Source organism: Salarias fasciatus, chromosome 12, assembly GCF_902148845.1.
Source record: "Salarias fasciatus chromosome 12, fSalaFa1.1, whole genome shotgun sequence".
Taxonomy (NCBI): domain Eukaryota; kingdom Metazoa; phylum Chordata; class Actinopteri; order Blenniiformes; family Blenniidae; genus Salarias; species Salarias fasciatus.
In genome coordinates this window covers 11,766,955-11,781,995 of record NC_043756.1, presented here as the reverse complement: position 1 = coordinate 11,781,995, position 15,041 = coordinate 11,766,955, and the positions used below count along the sequence as shown (strand labels likewise).

At 41.3% G+C, this 15,041-nt stretch overlaps 1 protein-coding gene across 1 annotated transcript in view; it reads right to left on the bottom strand.

The window, feature by feature from the left end:
* The window catches only part of edil3a (EGF-like repeats and discoidin I-like domains 3a), a 104,186-nt gene that overhangs the window by 69,800 nt on the left and 19,345 nt on the right, over positions 1 to 15,041 (bottom strand). The window contains 1 exon segment of the mRNA XM_030104089.1: positions 6,620 to 6,649. Coding sequence (XP_029959949.1) covers positions 6,620 to 6,649 — 30 coding nt within the window.

Below are 15,041 nucleotides of genomic sequence, written 5' to 3'. Positions count from 1 at the left end.
AAATTAACAGCCACGAGCACAACATTTGACAATGTCAAGTAAACGGGACTGGCCTTGAATTGAAATACTACATCATGGGGCCGACCATTTAAGACTCGCCCCCGATCCCGAAAACATCTGGGATGAACTTATCACGGAAAATGAATATCATCGGCTCCCAGTTCATTACTGTGCTCACGTTGGAATTAGTAGGCCTCTGGATGTGAATTAGAAACAAGGCGATTCTACGGGAGACGTGCCGTTTGAAAGCCTGTATCAGTGATACGTGAGCAGCGGGGCTAATCAGCTGAACAGAGTAAAGTATAATAGCTTTCAGAGAAGCCCTGCTCTCCGAGGGGGAGGAGGGGAATGACAGGTTCCAGGGCTGTTTTGATGTGACGATCTATAGTCGCGCCATGCTGTACTGACAGCCTCCCTAATGGAGAGCGCATAAAGCAGGGAAGGAACGGCGGCGGAGGGAGGATAGTGAAAGAGGAGAGGAAAAAGAGAGCTAAATTGAGAGTGCGAGAGAGATTCGGGGAGAGTGTGTTCTGTGTGACAGCTACGTTGAGTGCAAAACTTTTGGTATGAAAGGCCCCAAAACATTATAAAGCAATATTTCAAAGAGATTGATTTACTGTGATGTATGGAGCTGGATGTCAGCTCTAAACCAAAATAACTTCAAGCTTCGGGAAAGAGGGAATATTTTTACACTGAATGTGTAGGAAATAAAAAAAAGAAGAAGCCAAAACTGGATGGACTGCAAAGCTGTTGCGAGTTGGAATCAAACACACATATAGTCATATAGCCTACATATGCTGTTCATTTCTTCTCCTGAGGGGACATCACTTCAACTTATATTGCTATAACTGAATCCTGATTAAAACAAGCAATAAGAGGGCAAAATTAGGATACATATGGTTAAAAAATGTATTACTGAAAATGTTGCAGACTGAGTTTGGTGCTACGTTACAGCCAAAGTATAAAGTCAGCACAAATTTCAGAAAGAGAAAAAAAATACAGAAAAATAAAAGAATATGGATCCATTTTTAGCAAACACTGCACATAAACACAGTATTTTGCATTTCTGAATGTCCTTTTGAGGCATAAATTCATCCTTTATGCGTTTTTATTCCAATGGATTTCCAATTTTATTCCAACAATGACCCTTTCATCCCCAGAGAATTGCAGCGTACAGAAATGACAGCTCACTAGAGGCAGCAAAATGGAAAGGACTCAACCTCACTCGCCAAAAAAAACATGCCATTTTTTTGTTCCCCCAGTAAAAAAAAAAGAAAAAAAAAGAGGAGAATGGATGCTGTGTGCAATCAGTGGATGCTCTCCTCTCCCTGAAACTTGTGTGATGCATGTCTGCGTGAGGATGTCATGAAAAAAACATGGGCAGTTTTCCTGTGTGAATGTCAGCTGCTGCTCTGCTGTACAAGCCCACGCCGGCTCGGTGATTGATGTGAGCCCACGTTGCGTCCGGCACAGGCTCAGAGATTTCTTTTGCGGCGGCGGAGAGAGAACAATCAATCAGCTGGGGGAAAACCTGACCAATGGTTAAACATGGGGAAGCATCCTTTGTTTCCTCACAGATCAATCACAAAGACTTGACATTTTCAGGTTTAAAGCTACATATGTGCTCTTACGTCTTGGCGGGAAAGCTTTCACGGACATTTGCGCTCTGTAAACACACAAGGAATACAGATTTCATGAAAAAGGGCAGGAATAATGTCACACGTGCTCCCAAACATTAAAACCGAGCTCTTTAATGATAGTATGCGTTACAGCGCTCAGTTCTTCACAACGCCAACTGAAGCTGAGAAGCCAGTTAAGACTCACTTGACTTCACAAGAAGGACATAATTAAACACAAAGCCTCCTGCTCACTGTTTTCACATAAGATACACACTCAGAGAAAACCTTTCATCATAAAATATGTCAACAACAGACTCCAGCCCCTTGTAAAGACGGACAAATTCAGAGAAGAGGAAAGACGTACAGCTGCAGCTAGGCCGAGATTCACTTAATCTCGATTGTCTTTACAGCGCTGTGTGGGGTCAAGATTAGGTCGGACAAAGAATTACTGACTGTTCTTGTTACAGATTTCTGCTGATCCCAGTGAAGTGGGTCAGCCTGAGCAGCCAGCTTAGCATTTACTGTACATCTGCAGTGGAGGAAGTGCTTTTTAATCAGATCCGCTGAGTAGCCGCCACCCAGCATCTGCACACAAGTCACGATCTCCCGACCGACACTCAAAATCCAGTTATAGTTTAATTTAAAACTCATAGTTTAAGGAGATCTCTAAGTGACAGACGTGAAATAACACACCTGAGAAAGAAGCCGTCATTTCTATGTTCCTGAGTTCCTTTATCTCAGCACGGCTGTGAGTTAACAGTGACAGCCGCTCTGCTAACCTCTGAACGAAGTCTTAAAATAAACACACGCAGACGTTTTACCTGCCTCCAGAGGCGCGAACTGTACATTAAAGCTTCGTCGGCTTTTAATGCGTACCCAGCCACATCGCGGCGAAATCTGACATGGCCTAATTGTGTCAAATCTATTTTAACCCAGCCTCCTTTCCAGCGACGGCGTCGCGGTTCACGGGCTCATGGTCATTGCATCCATCCTGCAACTCAGCTGATGAAAGTTGGCACCGAACCGCCAACATCACATCGAGGCTCTCAGCGTGAGCCGCCGCACGCTCAGGCTTTTAGTGAGTCCTTGGCCTCCCGTGTTTCCCGTGCCCTTGCCACGCCGCCATTTCAGCCCATCAGCGTTTGACAATGTCAGACAGATGCGCTAAAGAGGGGGGAAGCAATGAGAATCATGCAGAAACAAAATACTTTCAGATATGTCAAATAAATATCCGAAGGAAGAGGTCACACTGGAGATCGGCATCATTTCTGGGAGGTCTGGAGGAAGTCTTGTTAAAGAATAAATGCCACGAAAATGTCAAATCTGTACCATGTGTCCCAGAGTCTCTGCAAAAAAAAAAAATAAATAAAAAGAACAGGACACCTTTCTGATACTGGTGTTTACAGAAGCATATTGCAGAGACATAAAAAGGATGTTCAGTCATCTGAATGAACGAGATAAACTCTGACGGAGACATTTTTAGGGCTTTGTTTTCAAAATGAAATATAATCTTTTCTTTCTTTTTCTTTTTTCTCCCCCCATAAATTGAGGATTTGTCTACGGAATGAAGCAAAAGCTTTATCTGGTGTGATAAAGCACACAGTTGTCCCGGGTGGAGATATTCTAATGATCCCCAATGCAAGGTGAGCACAAGGATGTTTTCAAACACATCACTTTAATAGTTCCTTTTAACTCGCCAATTCAAGGTCATAAAGGAAGAGAAAGCGGTATTAGTTTTCTTACGTCAATACATAAGTGATCCATACGCATCAGTAGGAAAAACGTCAAAGCGGCAATATGTCGGGAAACTTTAAGGATTAAAATAAACTTGCAGTTGTTTTTGACTCGTTGCCACTTGTGTGTTAATAATATTTCGGGGGGAACCTGCAGCGATATGAAAATACATATTTTCTAGGTCACATGCAATTTGTGCAGCCCCTGCAGCGGGCGCCGTAAAAGCGGCGGCTGCTTCGTGGAGCCTCCTCAAAGAACCTCAACCTGCGCACCACAGAGAACCACTGTAAGCATAAAATGAGCTTTGCTTCATCAATGCCAGGAACACGGTGGATCTGAAGGACTGATGTTAGGCCAATGCCTGCTGAAAAGTGAGACTTTTCAGTCTGCGAAACATATTTCACACAGAAATGATACAGCAAACACAGAATGAGATTTGATCTCTAGCATACACTGAAGCACCAAGATGTGTATTTTCTGCTCTAAAGGGCAATATTTGGAACAGAAACATGATAAACCTAACAAGACGATATTATATCTAAACATAGTAAGCAGATTTAGATGAATAGTTTGTCTTTAGATCACACTAAGCTCATCTAAAACACTGATTTAAGGATTTCAACATGCGACAAAGTGAGAGCTTCGACGTTCAGACTCCATTAAAGATGGATAATCGTTTAATGAATGAACACAAAGTACTGCTCGTAAAGTTTTGTAAATATTGGATTTAAGAATCAATTACAGCTAACAGCTTGTCAATAATAAATGTACAAAGTACTGAAGCAGTGTAAACTTTCTCCAGGATTCAAAGGCTGACTGACATCCTCTCATTAGGGACAACAGAAGAAAGCAAGCACTTGAATCTCAACTCTGTATTTATCAATATTGTTCGGGCATCACCCTCAACTAGGCTGCCACCGTTTCTCTATAATCTATAGAGAACGGGCGGCTGAATGCGTGGTATGATTAGTTACCGAAGCTCTTTCTATTTTCAAAGTAATCAAAAAGGAATTCCCCAGATATGCAAAAATAATCCTGCTTTGTGCAGATGAACTGTAGCTGATCGGTTTCTTCATTTTCGTATTCCACTGAGTCTGAGGGGGGGGCAAAGCGAAACGAAACGTGCTCTCGAGTTAGAGCAGGGGTTTTTTTCCCCTCTCAACCTCAAACTTTCACTTCTAATTAGTAACTTCAGATGCTCTGTGCTGTCGATGTTCACAGGCGCCACAACAACACAATCGAATCTGCTTCGACACAGAACGCCCACCAGACCAAAACACAGGCCAGGCACGATGAAACAAAGCGTGAGCATATGCAGCGCGAAGATACACAAGGGTGTGCGAAAGAGCAGCTGATATGCTAAACTTCTCAAAACTGTCACCAGTAATTTGGCCTCCCACATCACCCTGTCCTATTTTCTCCCTCGGTCCGGTTCCGGGTCAGTGGGTCGCAAGTCACACCTAATTCGGGTCATTTTTCAATCCCGTAATTATTTCTCGGGTTCGTTTGCCACATTCGATCACTTCTGCTCTCTGGTGAAATGTGTACAGCACACAGAAAACAAACCTGAGAGACCTGGGTCAGATGATTTACGGCTGGATTATCCCTTCATGGGTTCAATACAGATAACTTTAAGGTTTTGTTGAAGATGATTTCTGTAATTCAAAATGAAACCACACATATTTCATTACTGTAATTTACTAAATTCGAAACAAGAAATGGCACTAAACATACAGTTTACAGGTACAATCATTTGCAGCAGTTATTGTGGACAATATCAATGTTCAAGCACTGTATTTCACACTTTATAAAGATGAATGCAGAAAGTCATTATATAGTGATAATTTGTCTAAGGAGAATGGGCTAAACACGACACACAATGTGAGCCTATAATGAAAGGTTAATTTCACTTAGAATATTGTACAATTGTAAATTGACTATCAATTACTTTTAAATAAATACAAATAGAGAGCAATACTAAATTATATTAGGTTATAAAAAGAGTCATGAGAGTCAAGTTTGAATTGTGCTTCCTCATACTGAACCTGTGAGATTATTTGTCATTTCTGATTATTATTTATACATTACAGAATTCACATAGATAAGTTAGATGAGTTCTACCATCCATGTTCATTTAAATCAGGATAATGTGCGTTGGTGTGTGGCTCTACGTAAACACGCAATGAACAATGTATACATTTTAATTTCTTAACAATGTGATTAGTGTTTGAGATTAGCAAATCTTTCATCGGCAACAACAAGCTACTTTGATTCCTGGGGTATTATGTCTAATCTAAATAAATTATTCTTGTTTTAACCTTCTTGATCTCAAACAAATCAGCAGGGATTATTATTAATGAAAGGAGCGTAAAGACACAAGACAATTAGATGCTGAAGATGCACTCAGAATAGGGAAGTTTGTATTCACTTTGCATTCCTTCCCTACGATGTGAAGTGACATTTTAATTATATCACTGATGAAGATAAATCAGCTTCTTGTTTACCGTTGTCCTCGGTGGTCTCTTTTGTAATAAAACTCTTGTTGCACATATATCCATATATAAAATCAGAATCAGCACTTACAAATACCAACTATACTCTGAGGACAATAGTTTGAAAAGTGCACGACTATATGAAGATCTGTACTTTGTCACCTATTAGATGCAAACACTAAGAGCAACGCGAAACACTCCATGAGCCCCTGAGGGAGGGGAGCGAGCTGCACATCAAAAATGAAGCTAATGGCATGCGTTTATAGATGCACGGCGTTTCATTCAAGAATAAAGATACTAAAATTGCAAGAGAATAATGCTGCTCTGATGGATTATTCCACCAGTAATAGGCTTCAAAAAGCAGCTCTACGTATGATGCTAAGCACTTAGGTATTCAGGATATTTCACTTGCGATGAAAAACAATCAAAGCAAAAAGCAATCACTGGGCCAAATTGGACTGCGAGCATCTGAAAACAATCTCCAGACTACGTATCAGCCAAAGACGAGCTGTTTATCAGAGTCACACTATTATGGAGTTTAAATAGGACGGCCTTATGAGGTGAACTATTAAATGATATAATCATGAATGCTGCTGACCAGGCATGATCAAAGAACCACATCAGGAATTAGAATTAGTCCTGATGAAGGGATTAAAGGGGCTTGACAGGACTTCATTTCACTATTTAAATCCACACACACATACATGCACACGGGCAAACACACGGGAGCACACAGAGGGGGAAATCACGTTACCCAGCACAAAAAATTCCCACCTGCTGAAGTTGGTTCCTCACCATCTGCTGCTGTTGAGACACAAAAGAGGGAGGAGGGAGGAGAGGGAGAAGTATATTAGCTTTATCACAACAATGTCACAGGGCCCGGCGTCGCAGCTGTATATAGTCCTGGAGATCCAACTATGTAATTAAACCGCACCGTGTGCAACGACCACACATGCAGTACTTTTAGACATGGCCAGTTCAGTATAGAAAGCCAGACACCCCCACCCACCCAGGCACCATGTCAGAGCCCATCCCCCATCTGTAAACTGTAACTTGGTCAGTTGCCTTTTAATAATATGTGTTCATCATTCTGGACCAGTGTCGGATTCGCCCCTGTGGCATAAATGCTTACATGCAGCATCCCCGGTTTCCAAGGCCCAGAAAGGCTCTGTGGTTAAAGATTTGGCTTGTCGACCATCACCTCAGCCCTCTATCTCCATCATTGCTTGTAAAATTGCTCCAAAAAAAAAAAAAAAAAAAAAAAAAAAAAAAGTGCCTGAGAGCTGGACTTGGCAACAGTGGCAGCAAAACCAAGGACATCAGATGAAAGGCATGACAAATAAGGTGGAAGAATAGACGGTCGCATCGATGGAAAACTAAATATTGGGACTATGCATGTGTGTTACTGGTGTTATAATTAAAGTAAGATTCAATGTCATGTACATGTTTTCATCTAGCATTGAATACTAATTAGACATTAGCATACAGGAAAGGGTTTAGGCCACATGGAGCTTATTATGGACGGAGAGTTAGTCATAGAAATACCGAGTTTTATGCAGCTGAAAAATGAAACGAACCTATTCAAATCTCATTTTTAATCCTGACATTGAGAAACCAAAAAATGATTCTTCTCCTTTAACAAAGCATACATCAGTGCTCAGGCGACACTACAGTTCCCTGTGGTTCTTTAGCATGGGAAATCAAAAAGTGCTCTAACAGGGTTAAAGAATTTGTATCCTGTTTTTGGAATTTAATGAGGTCCTCATTAGCTGGGCGGGGTCAGGATTCGGTTTGAGTAATCTGAAAATGAAGCGTGGGGCGGGCTTCGATTAGGTAGACCTGTTTCATAGTTATCAACACAAAAAGCTAATCAAACAAAACGCTGATTTCTCCAGAAACTGCTGATCTGCTGGGATTTTCAGACACAGCCGTCTCTAGAGTTCACAGAAAATGGTCTGAAAAAGAGACCATTTCCAGTGAGCAGCAGTTACCGGGCCAAAAATGCCTTGTTGATACAAAAGGTCAGAGAAGAGCGGCCAGACTGGATCACCATGACGGAAAAGCAACAGTAACTCAAATAACCACACTTTACAACCCGGGTATGCAGAGCAGCATCCCACTGAAAGCTGAGGCTGATGGGATACAGCAGCAGGAGGCTAAAACGGGTGCCATAACTATAAGGTAAGAATAGTACAGTTCACTAAAATTGGATAATAGAAAAATTGGAAAAATGCTGTCCGATCTAATGAGTCTCTTTTTCTGCTATGATATGAGGATGGAAGGGTCAAAATTTGACCTAAACAACATGAAAGCATGGATCCATCCTGCCACGTGTCAAAGGTTATATTTTTGGGCCACTTAGTTTCGAGTGAGCAAGCTTTAAACACCACAATCACAGACCATTTCCATCCCTTTACGGCCACAGGAGACCCATCTTCTGACGCATACTTCCAGCAGGATAACACGTCACGTCAACAGCTCAGATCATCTTAATCTGCAGAGTTCACTCCGCTACAGTGACCTCCAGAATCAGCAACTGTGTGACACTAAAACATCAATATGGACAAAATCAGCACCTTTCAAATCTACCCCCATCAGTGTTTGTTCCACACTGATGATTCAGCAAAAGACACTCTGATTTTTAAGATATTCAGGTCGTAAATATGTGGTGAGTAACTTTGTTTACCTCAGGAAAACATTGCGTCCGTCAATACAGAAACATCTCCAGGTTGAAGAGCTAAATTGTTCGCTCACACACGGCTGCGATAAACGGCTGAAGAGAGAGAGCCGTGGCCTGTAACCCTGATGTAAATGTGAGAGAAAGCTTTGACTGAAGTCACACAGAACCAGAGCCAAGCACTTTCTCAACCCCTCGACAGTCTGGCAGCAGAAGCTCCCCTTTGTGTTTTCCTCGTGCACGTTGGCCAGTGTAATCCCCAAACCAAGCGCATTCCACGCTTCACTTCGTGTGGTTTTCTTTCTGCCGTTTTTCCTCTCCTCGCTTACCATAAGGGTCAAGACGCACATTTGCAAAGCCTCAAACACGTACTGTAGACAACCACACACACACACACAACACTCACACACAAAAAGGCAGAAGAAGCAAACATATGCCTTCGAGTGCAGACAACTATTCACCCCACACAAAAATACACATGCTGAGAGATAGAGATACATAAAAGGAAGATTTTTTTTGTTGTTGTTTATACAAGTATTGAAGTGGTGAATCATAAGAGTGCATGAAAAAGTGAGCATGCAACAAACTGGGATGGTGAAATCTCTCCTGCTCGGGCTCTCTGAAGATTAGTCACAGCATAAGCATGGGCCGCATCAACGTATGGCTTATGAGAATATATGCCGATCATAATCTACCGATGCCAATCAAAACACGCATCCACACCCACGTGAATACAGAATCAATCCAAGAGGAGGAGGGAAGTCCTCATTAAGGTACCGGCATGAGTGGATGTGAGCTGAATGGCATCTATGAATGATGGGAAAATGACCTTCTGCGCCTGTGGAATTATTTATTGTCCAGGAAAATAATGTAACATTCTGCAGAAGCTTGTGCAGAAGAAACAGCATGGAGGGTTGTATTCACAAGATGCACAGGGTGTGTATGATATTCTTTCATTATGAACATGACGTGGGGTTTCTGTAACAGTGTATGAATCAGTTTTGTAAAATGCCTTGCAAATGCAAACGCTGACATTAAAAGTGGGCACTGTAAAGATAACTTGTTTTGACACAGAGGTTCAAAACAACTGTTTATCAAGACTTGAGATGTTGAGATCAAATAAATATGGACATCAGGAAAGTAGCGCTATTTCCTGCAGTGACATTTTCAACCATCATTAAAAAGCGTTGAAGACTGAAGTCACAAACCAAATGAAAAGTCACAACAAGCGTTTCATATGTTACACGCAAACTCTACAAGCATGTGTGCAGGACATTTGTTTGAGTTCCATGACGACGTGCGGCGTAATATAAAGCCTGGTGTCTGCTAGTTACAGGCCATTTAATTTTCAGCTGCACATGCAGTGCACAGATGTCTCTAAAAAGTAAATGTAGCCGTGCACATCTCTGGGTTGCTCTGAGCTCAACATGAAGTGTGGAAATAATTTTAACCAATCTAAACCAGGGTTTGCGGTGAAGGTGTGGTGAATTTTAACAATGTATGGCGCACTGAGTGAATAGACAAGTGGCTTTTGACTCTGCTGATGGTGCATGAGGGTTTTACTAACACTTTACCAGCTGTATATCTTTTTTTTTCTCTCTAAAGCAGATCAATCCCACACACACTCACACTCACACACTCGGCGGCAGTAACGTCACCTTGACTGAGACGAGGACACACCTGATGGGGATTTTTACAGCAGATAAAATTGTGAACCTGGTGTAATATTTCAGGTGAGATTTGTCACAAAAGGTCTTTTCTCTCTTGTCAAAAGCGCCTTCACGTTCGCAAGACACAAATTGGAACTCAAAAAATATAGAGATATTGATCATTCAATTACTGAATGAGGCAAATCATTTGTATCATCTTTCTTGTCATTTCATTGAACTACATAGTGTAAAACTGGAAAAAAAAAGACTAACATACAATTTCTTTCAAAAGAAACCCGTAGCATTGTTCTGAAGTAGTAATGCCAGGTGTCAAAAGTGGGAGGAAATACTATATTTTGGGCAATTAAACATAGAAAATAAAAGAGTAGTCAAGCAGAAATGACATAATGCAGCTAATTGCGCCAGTTTGTAGAGTAAACACTTAAGGTGCTGTACGTCTTCAGACCGCTCTAATAAATTTGTACAACATGGAAGGTTTATAAGACGACTTATTTAAATGGACCCTCGTCTTTCCCAGGAAAAAGTCCTCTCTGTTGCAAGATAAGCCCCCCATCCTGGGATATTGGTTTAATCTGACTGACAGCCAGGAGGCAGTAATAACCATCCATAATCTAAATAGGAAGCAGGCAGCCCGTCCAGCGCGGGGCTGATATGACCTCAAGGTGTTCGGTGGAGATAGAGGAGCGAGTGCACGGGACGAACAAGTGTAAAAACCCCACAAAAGACGCACCTACAGTGCATACACTGTCGGGGATGAGGAGACACATGCATAATGCAAAACAAAATTGGCAGCTGTCTTCCTGCGAGTTATCCTTTTTATGTTCCATTGATTTGGGAAATTTGTTTGGAAAAACTACGACTGAAGACAAAAGCTAAAAAAACAGGGCAGCTTGGGGATGTTACAGTTCAATATAAGCAACCAGTATGATATATTAAAGTAAAAATACACTAATTTACTGATAGTACTCTTGTAGTATCTCAGTATCTGCTTATCCTGCCCAGCAGTGATCTTTCTGAACATATTCTGTCCTCCCATTGGTATCAGCTGAAAGATACTGCATGTCAGGAGCTGCTATTACAGCGACGCAAACGGCACATATTCTGCTACTATATCTCCATTGATTTGGAGATTCACCGTCCAAAACATGTGATGTTTTTGTATGAGGCGACGAGAGCACAGAGGCTCACTTGAAATGAATGAAAGTGTGAAATGCATTTGGATCTCCTCAGATAAACCACGTGATCCCAATTTCACAAGCTGACAGACACCCGAGATGGAATCGGAGGAGGTGAGAGGGAATGAGAGGAAAGAGACACCAGGACCTGTAACACAATTTATCCAACAAGCAAACCAAATAAAACCTGCAATATCTGACACTGCGTGGCAGAATATATCAGCGCTGAAGCAACAAAAGCAGAAACAAGACAACAGCCTTTTTTCTGTCTGACATGTGGCACATTGCCTGCCATCTTTAAAAAAGAAAGAAATCACCTCATCTGTAGTTGTGTATTCCTTTTCTTTATTGTGATCATAAGAAACCCTTTTGTGAATGTCGGGTAGGCTACGTGATGAGAAAGAGGAAAACACTGAAAATGTTTATTAAGAAAAAGAAACCATTTAATAAAGTATGTTCATTTGATACGTGAGGAAAAAAAGCACTTTGCTGCTTTAGAGTGGGAAGAGTTGCATAAAACATTTAGTGCACTTTTTTTCTGTCACATTAGCATTAAATCTGTGACCTCTGAATACTTTCCTGATAAAAGCAACAAAACTGTTCAGTTGTACCGACAGTGTGTCTGGGTGAGGGGTCGACACAACTATCGCTTTAACTGTAATCACGATAGCTTCATGTAGTCGTCTGCTTCCTGATTCAGCATTTGACGGCCCTGACCTGAGCGACGCTTTAAACCCCGAACTTCATTTTAATGTTAGCTATTCGCACGTCTCAAGTTTTCGACTTCACAGTGGTGCAGTGATTAGCACTCGTGTCTCATGGTGAGAATGCAGCGGTTCGTGTCTAGTGTTAGACGGGATGAGGCTTTCAGTGGGAGGTTTAGATGTGTGTATGTGTGTGTGTGGTGTGTGTGTGTGTGGTGTGTGTGAGAGACTTGGCTGAAGTAGGATTGTGACATTTAGTCAGTCTTGGCCGGCTGCCCCATTTCCCCCACGCTCATTTTATTTTTCACAAAAGATAATAAAATAACATGCAAAGTTGACTTGTGACTAAGTTTTATGTGCGAACATTACCATCTCCAAACAACGTGGCTGTGATTTACGGCAGAAACCCCAACAATACGAGATGAACAGACATAAAACTGAGTTCCACCATAAAACGTATCACTCTTACCTTCATGGTCAGTCGGCCTGTGACAGAGTCAAAAAAATCCGGGTAATGGATCGTATCCCCATTTAGCACTGTAGCATCAAGAATGACAGCCTGCTGTCACTGCTAATGCTGGCAGCCGAGACGCCCTCGCTGGGGCTGACAAATCCTGTTTGTGTCTGTCAAGTGTCTTTGCTCGGAGACTTCAAGCGGTGCAACTTTTGTAGGAGTTTTCATGTCTTTTTTTTTTTTTCTTCCACCGCTTGCCAACAAGTAGTAGACACGGGTTGTTTTAATCAGCATACAGTAGCTTGAAAACTCAGAGACCCAGTAAAATCATCACGCAAACCGACTTTATGTGCCACAAACATGCATTTAATTAGCGCGTGACTTGAGTTGTAGTTTAAGACGCTCCGTGTGTTTCAGCCGTAAATGAGCAGCATTAATCATCACAATCAACTTCCCGGGCAGCTGCAGTCATAAACCGTTAGACACTAGTTGAGATGGTAATTCTGGTTTAGGGTTTATCATATACATGAGTGCAATTCAACCAATAAGTTTTAATGACACATGGTGAGTTTATTTGAAAAGATATTCAGCTGTTGTGAAATTTAACAGACACTTGAGGCTTTTTTTTTATGTTTGTTTCTCGTAAAGATAGCTGCAGAACCTGGACCAATAAAGCTCAGCAGAACATGCGGACGCTTTTACTTTTTCTGACAAGGGAATAAAACAACACAATGTCTAAAGTGGCTTGTTGCAAATGAGGATTCAGCTTCCCTCGCCGGGGAAGATGCTGCAGCATTGGTACATGTGCAACATTAGCACTACAGACAAATATCACCTTTCCCTGTACTCCCTACCTACACCCACTCTTTTTTTTTTTCGTGTTAGCAGATGCTCATTGCACATCTATCTCCCACGTAACATCGCCGTTAAAAGTGTTGGTTCCATCACAGCAGTGCTTATTAACATTAAATCATCTTGCGATGGAGTGGGTGGCAAACTGTGAAATGACTCACAGACACAATCCCAACAATAATTAGGGAGGCATTGTTCAGGCACTTCCTTATCATTAGTTGTCTTCCAGCTAATGACAAGGAAGTGCAAAAGAGCACAGCCTTTTACATCAAGTGGGGTGGCAAACACCACTTCTTGCTCAGTAAATAACCCATCAATCCTCATTGTACTTTTGTTGACAGTGAAGCACATGTGCGGGAGAAGTCCCCGTTAATGAGTGGCTCTTGGACAGTTTAGAGAAGGAAGGACAAAAGTGTACAACCAGAATAGGGCCTGGGATTTTATTTCCTCACAACTCACTTGGCTTTATACCATCCTTTAGCCATTTTGATGAAGAGAAGCAGCTTTTTGTTTTAAAAAAGAAAAATTTAAAGGAAAAGGCTAATATTGCAATAGCTCTTACAGATAGGCCGTTTTCAGTGTTTCTGCTTTGCAGCTGAATTTCTGAGAGATGGTGGTAAAACACCAGCAGATGTGGATTAAATGTGTTTCACAAGTCTAATATTAGTTAATTAGATTTTTAACTGGCTGCACTTCAGTCAGCACATCATCCTGCGGGAAAATGCTAAATGATACTGGTGCACTGGCAGGGCAACAGCATTTCTTTAAAATCTAGTGAATAAGAACAAATCGTACGCTGAAATGCAGGACACAGGAAAAAAAAAAAACTACATTTTCTTTTTTTGTGTGTGACGTTAGAAGGTAAATCTGGTATAATCACCGGATTCAAACAGTACATTTCTATTTGTCTTTTTGAGCATTCAAAGTTTAACAATGGCCTCAAGCAATGCAGTCGTCAATTTCCTTTTCAGAAGAGCCCGGCTGGAATGGGAGAAAAACAAATACAAAAAGAAGGAAGATCCACAAAACTGCTCAAAATCCATAATATCTCAGACTCTACACGATGTGATTGCTTTTGGGGCAGATGTTCAGTCAAATAGAGCATCAAATTGCTATTCCAACCATAGCATAAAGGAAAAGCCTTCTGGATTGGTCTGTCTGCGGGGAAGTGTTTCTGTAATGTGGTCAATACGGAGCGCAGACGTTTCCAAGGTCTGATTCATACTGTGTTTTCGAAATGGAATCGATCTGTTATTTTAAGGTTTGCTCTTAAGTGTCAGTGTGCAAAATCAAGTGTCAGGACATAATATATGTTCTCAATAGTGCCATGGTCAGTATTGATTGCCCATAACCTATAGGAGGCTTCAGCAGGGATACAGAAACAGACACAACTGACAACATCACTAACCAAAGTCAACAGTGTAGAAACTCTGGGTGTAATTCAAGTTGAGATTTCACGGAAAAAATGCTTCTCTCCACAAAACGATTCTTTAAGTTATCATTTCTTTTCTATTGTATGAGAAACTTGAAGTAAGATCTCGCAAATATGGCAAGGACAAACAGAAAACTCCATCACCGATATGAAAGACAATGCTAACCAAATTAGTATATCAGCCAACTACTAAGACAACTTATTGTTTTCTTTAAACATGGAAGCAAAAAAT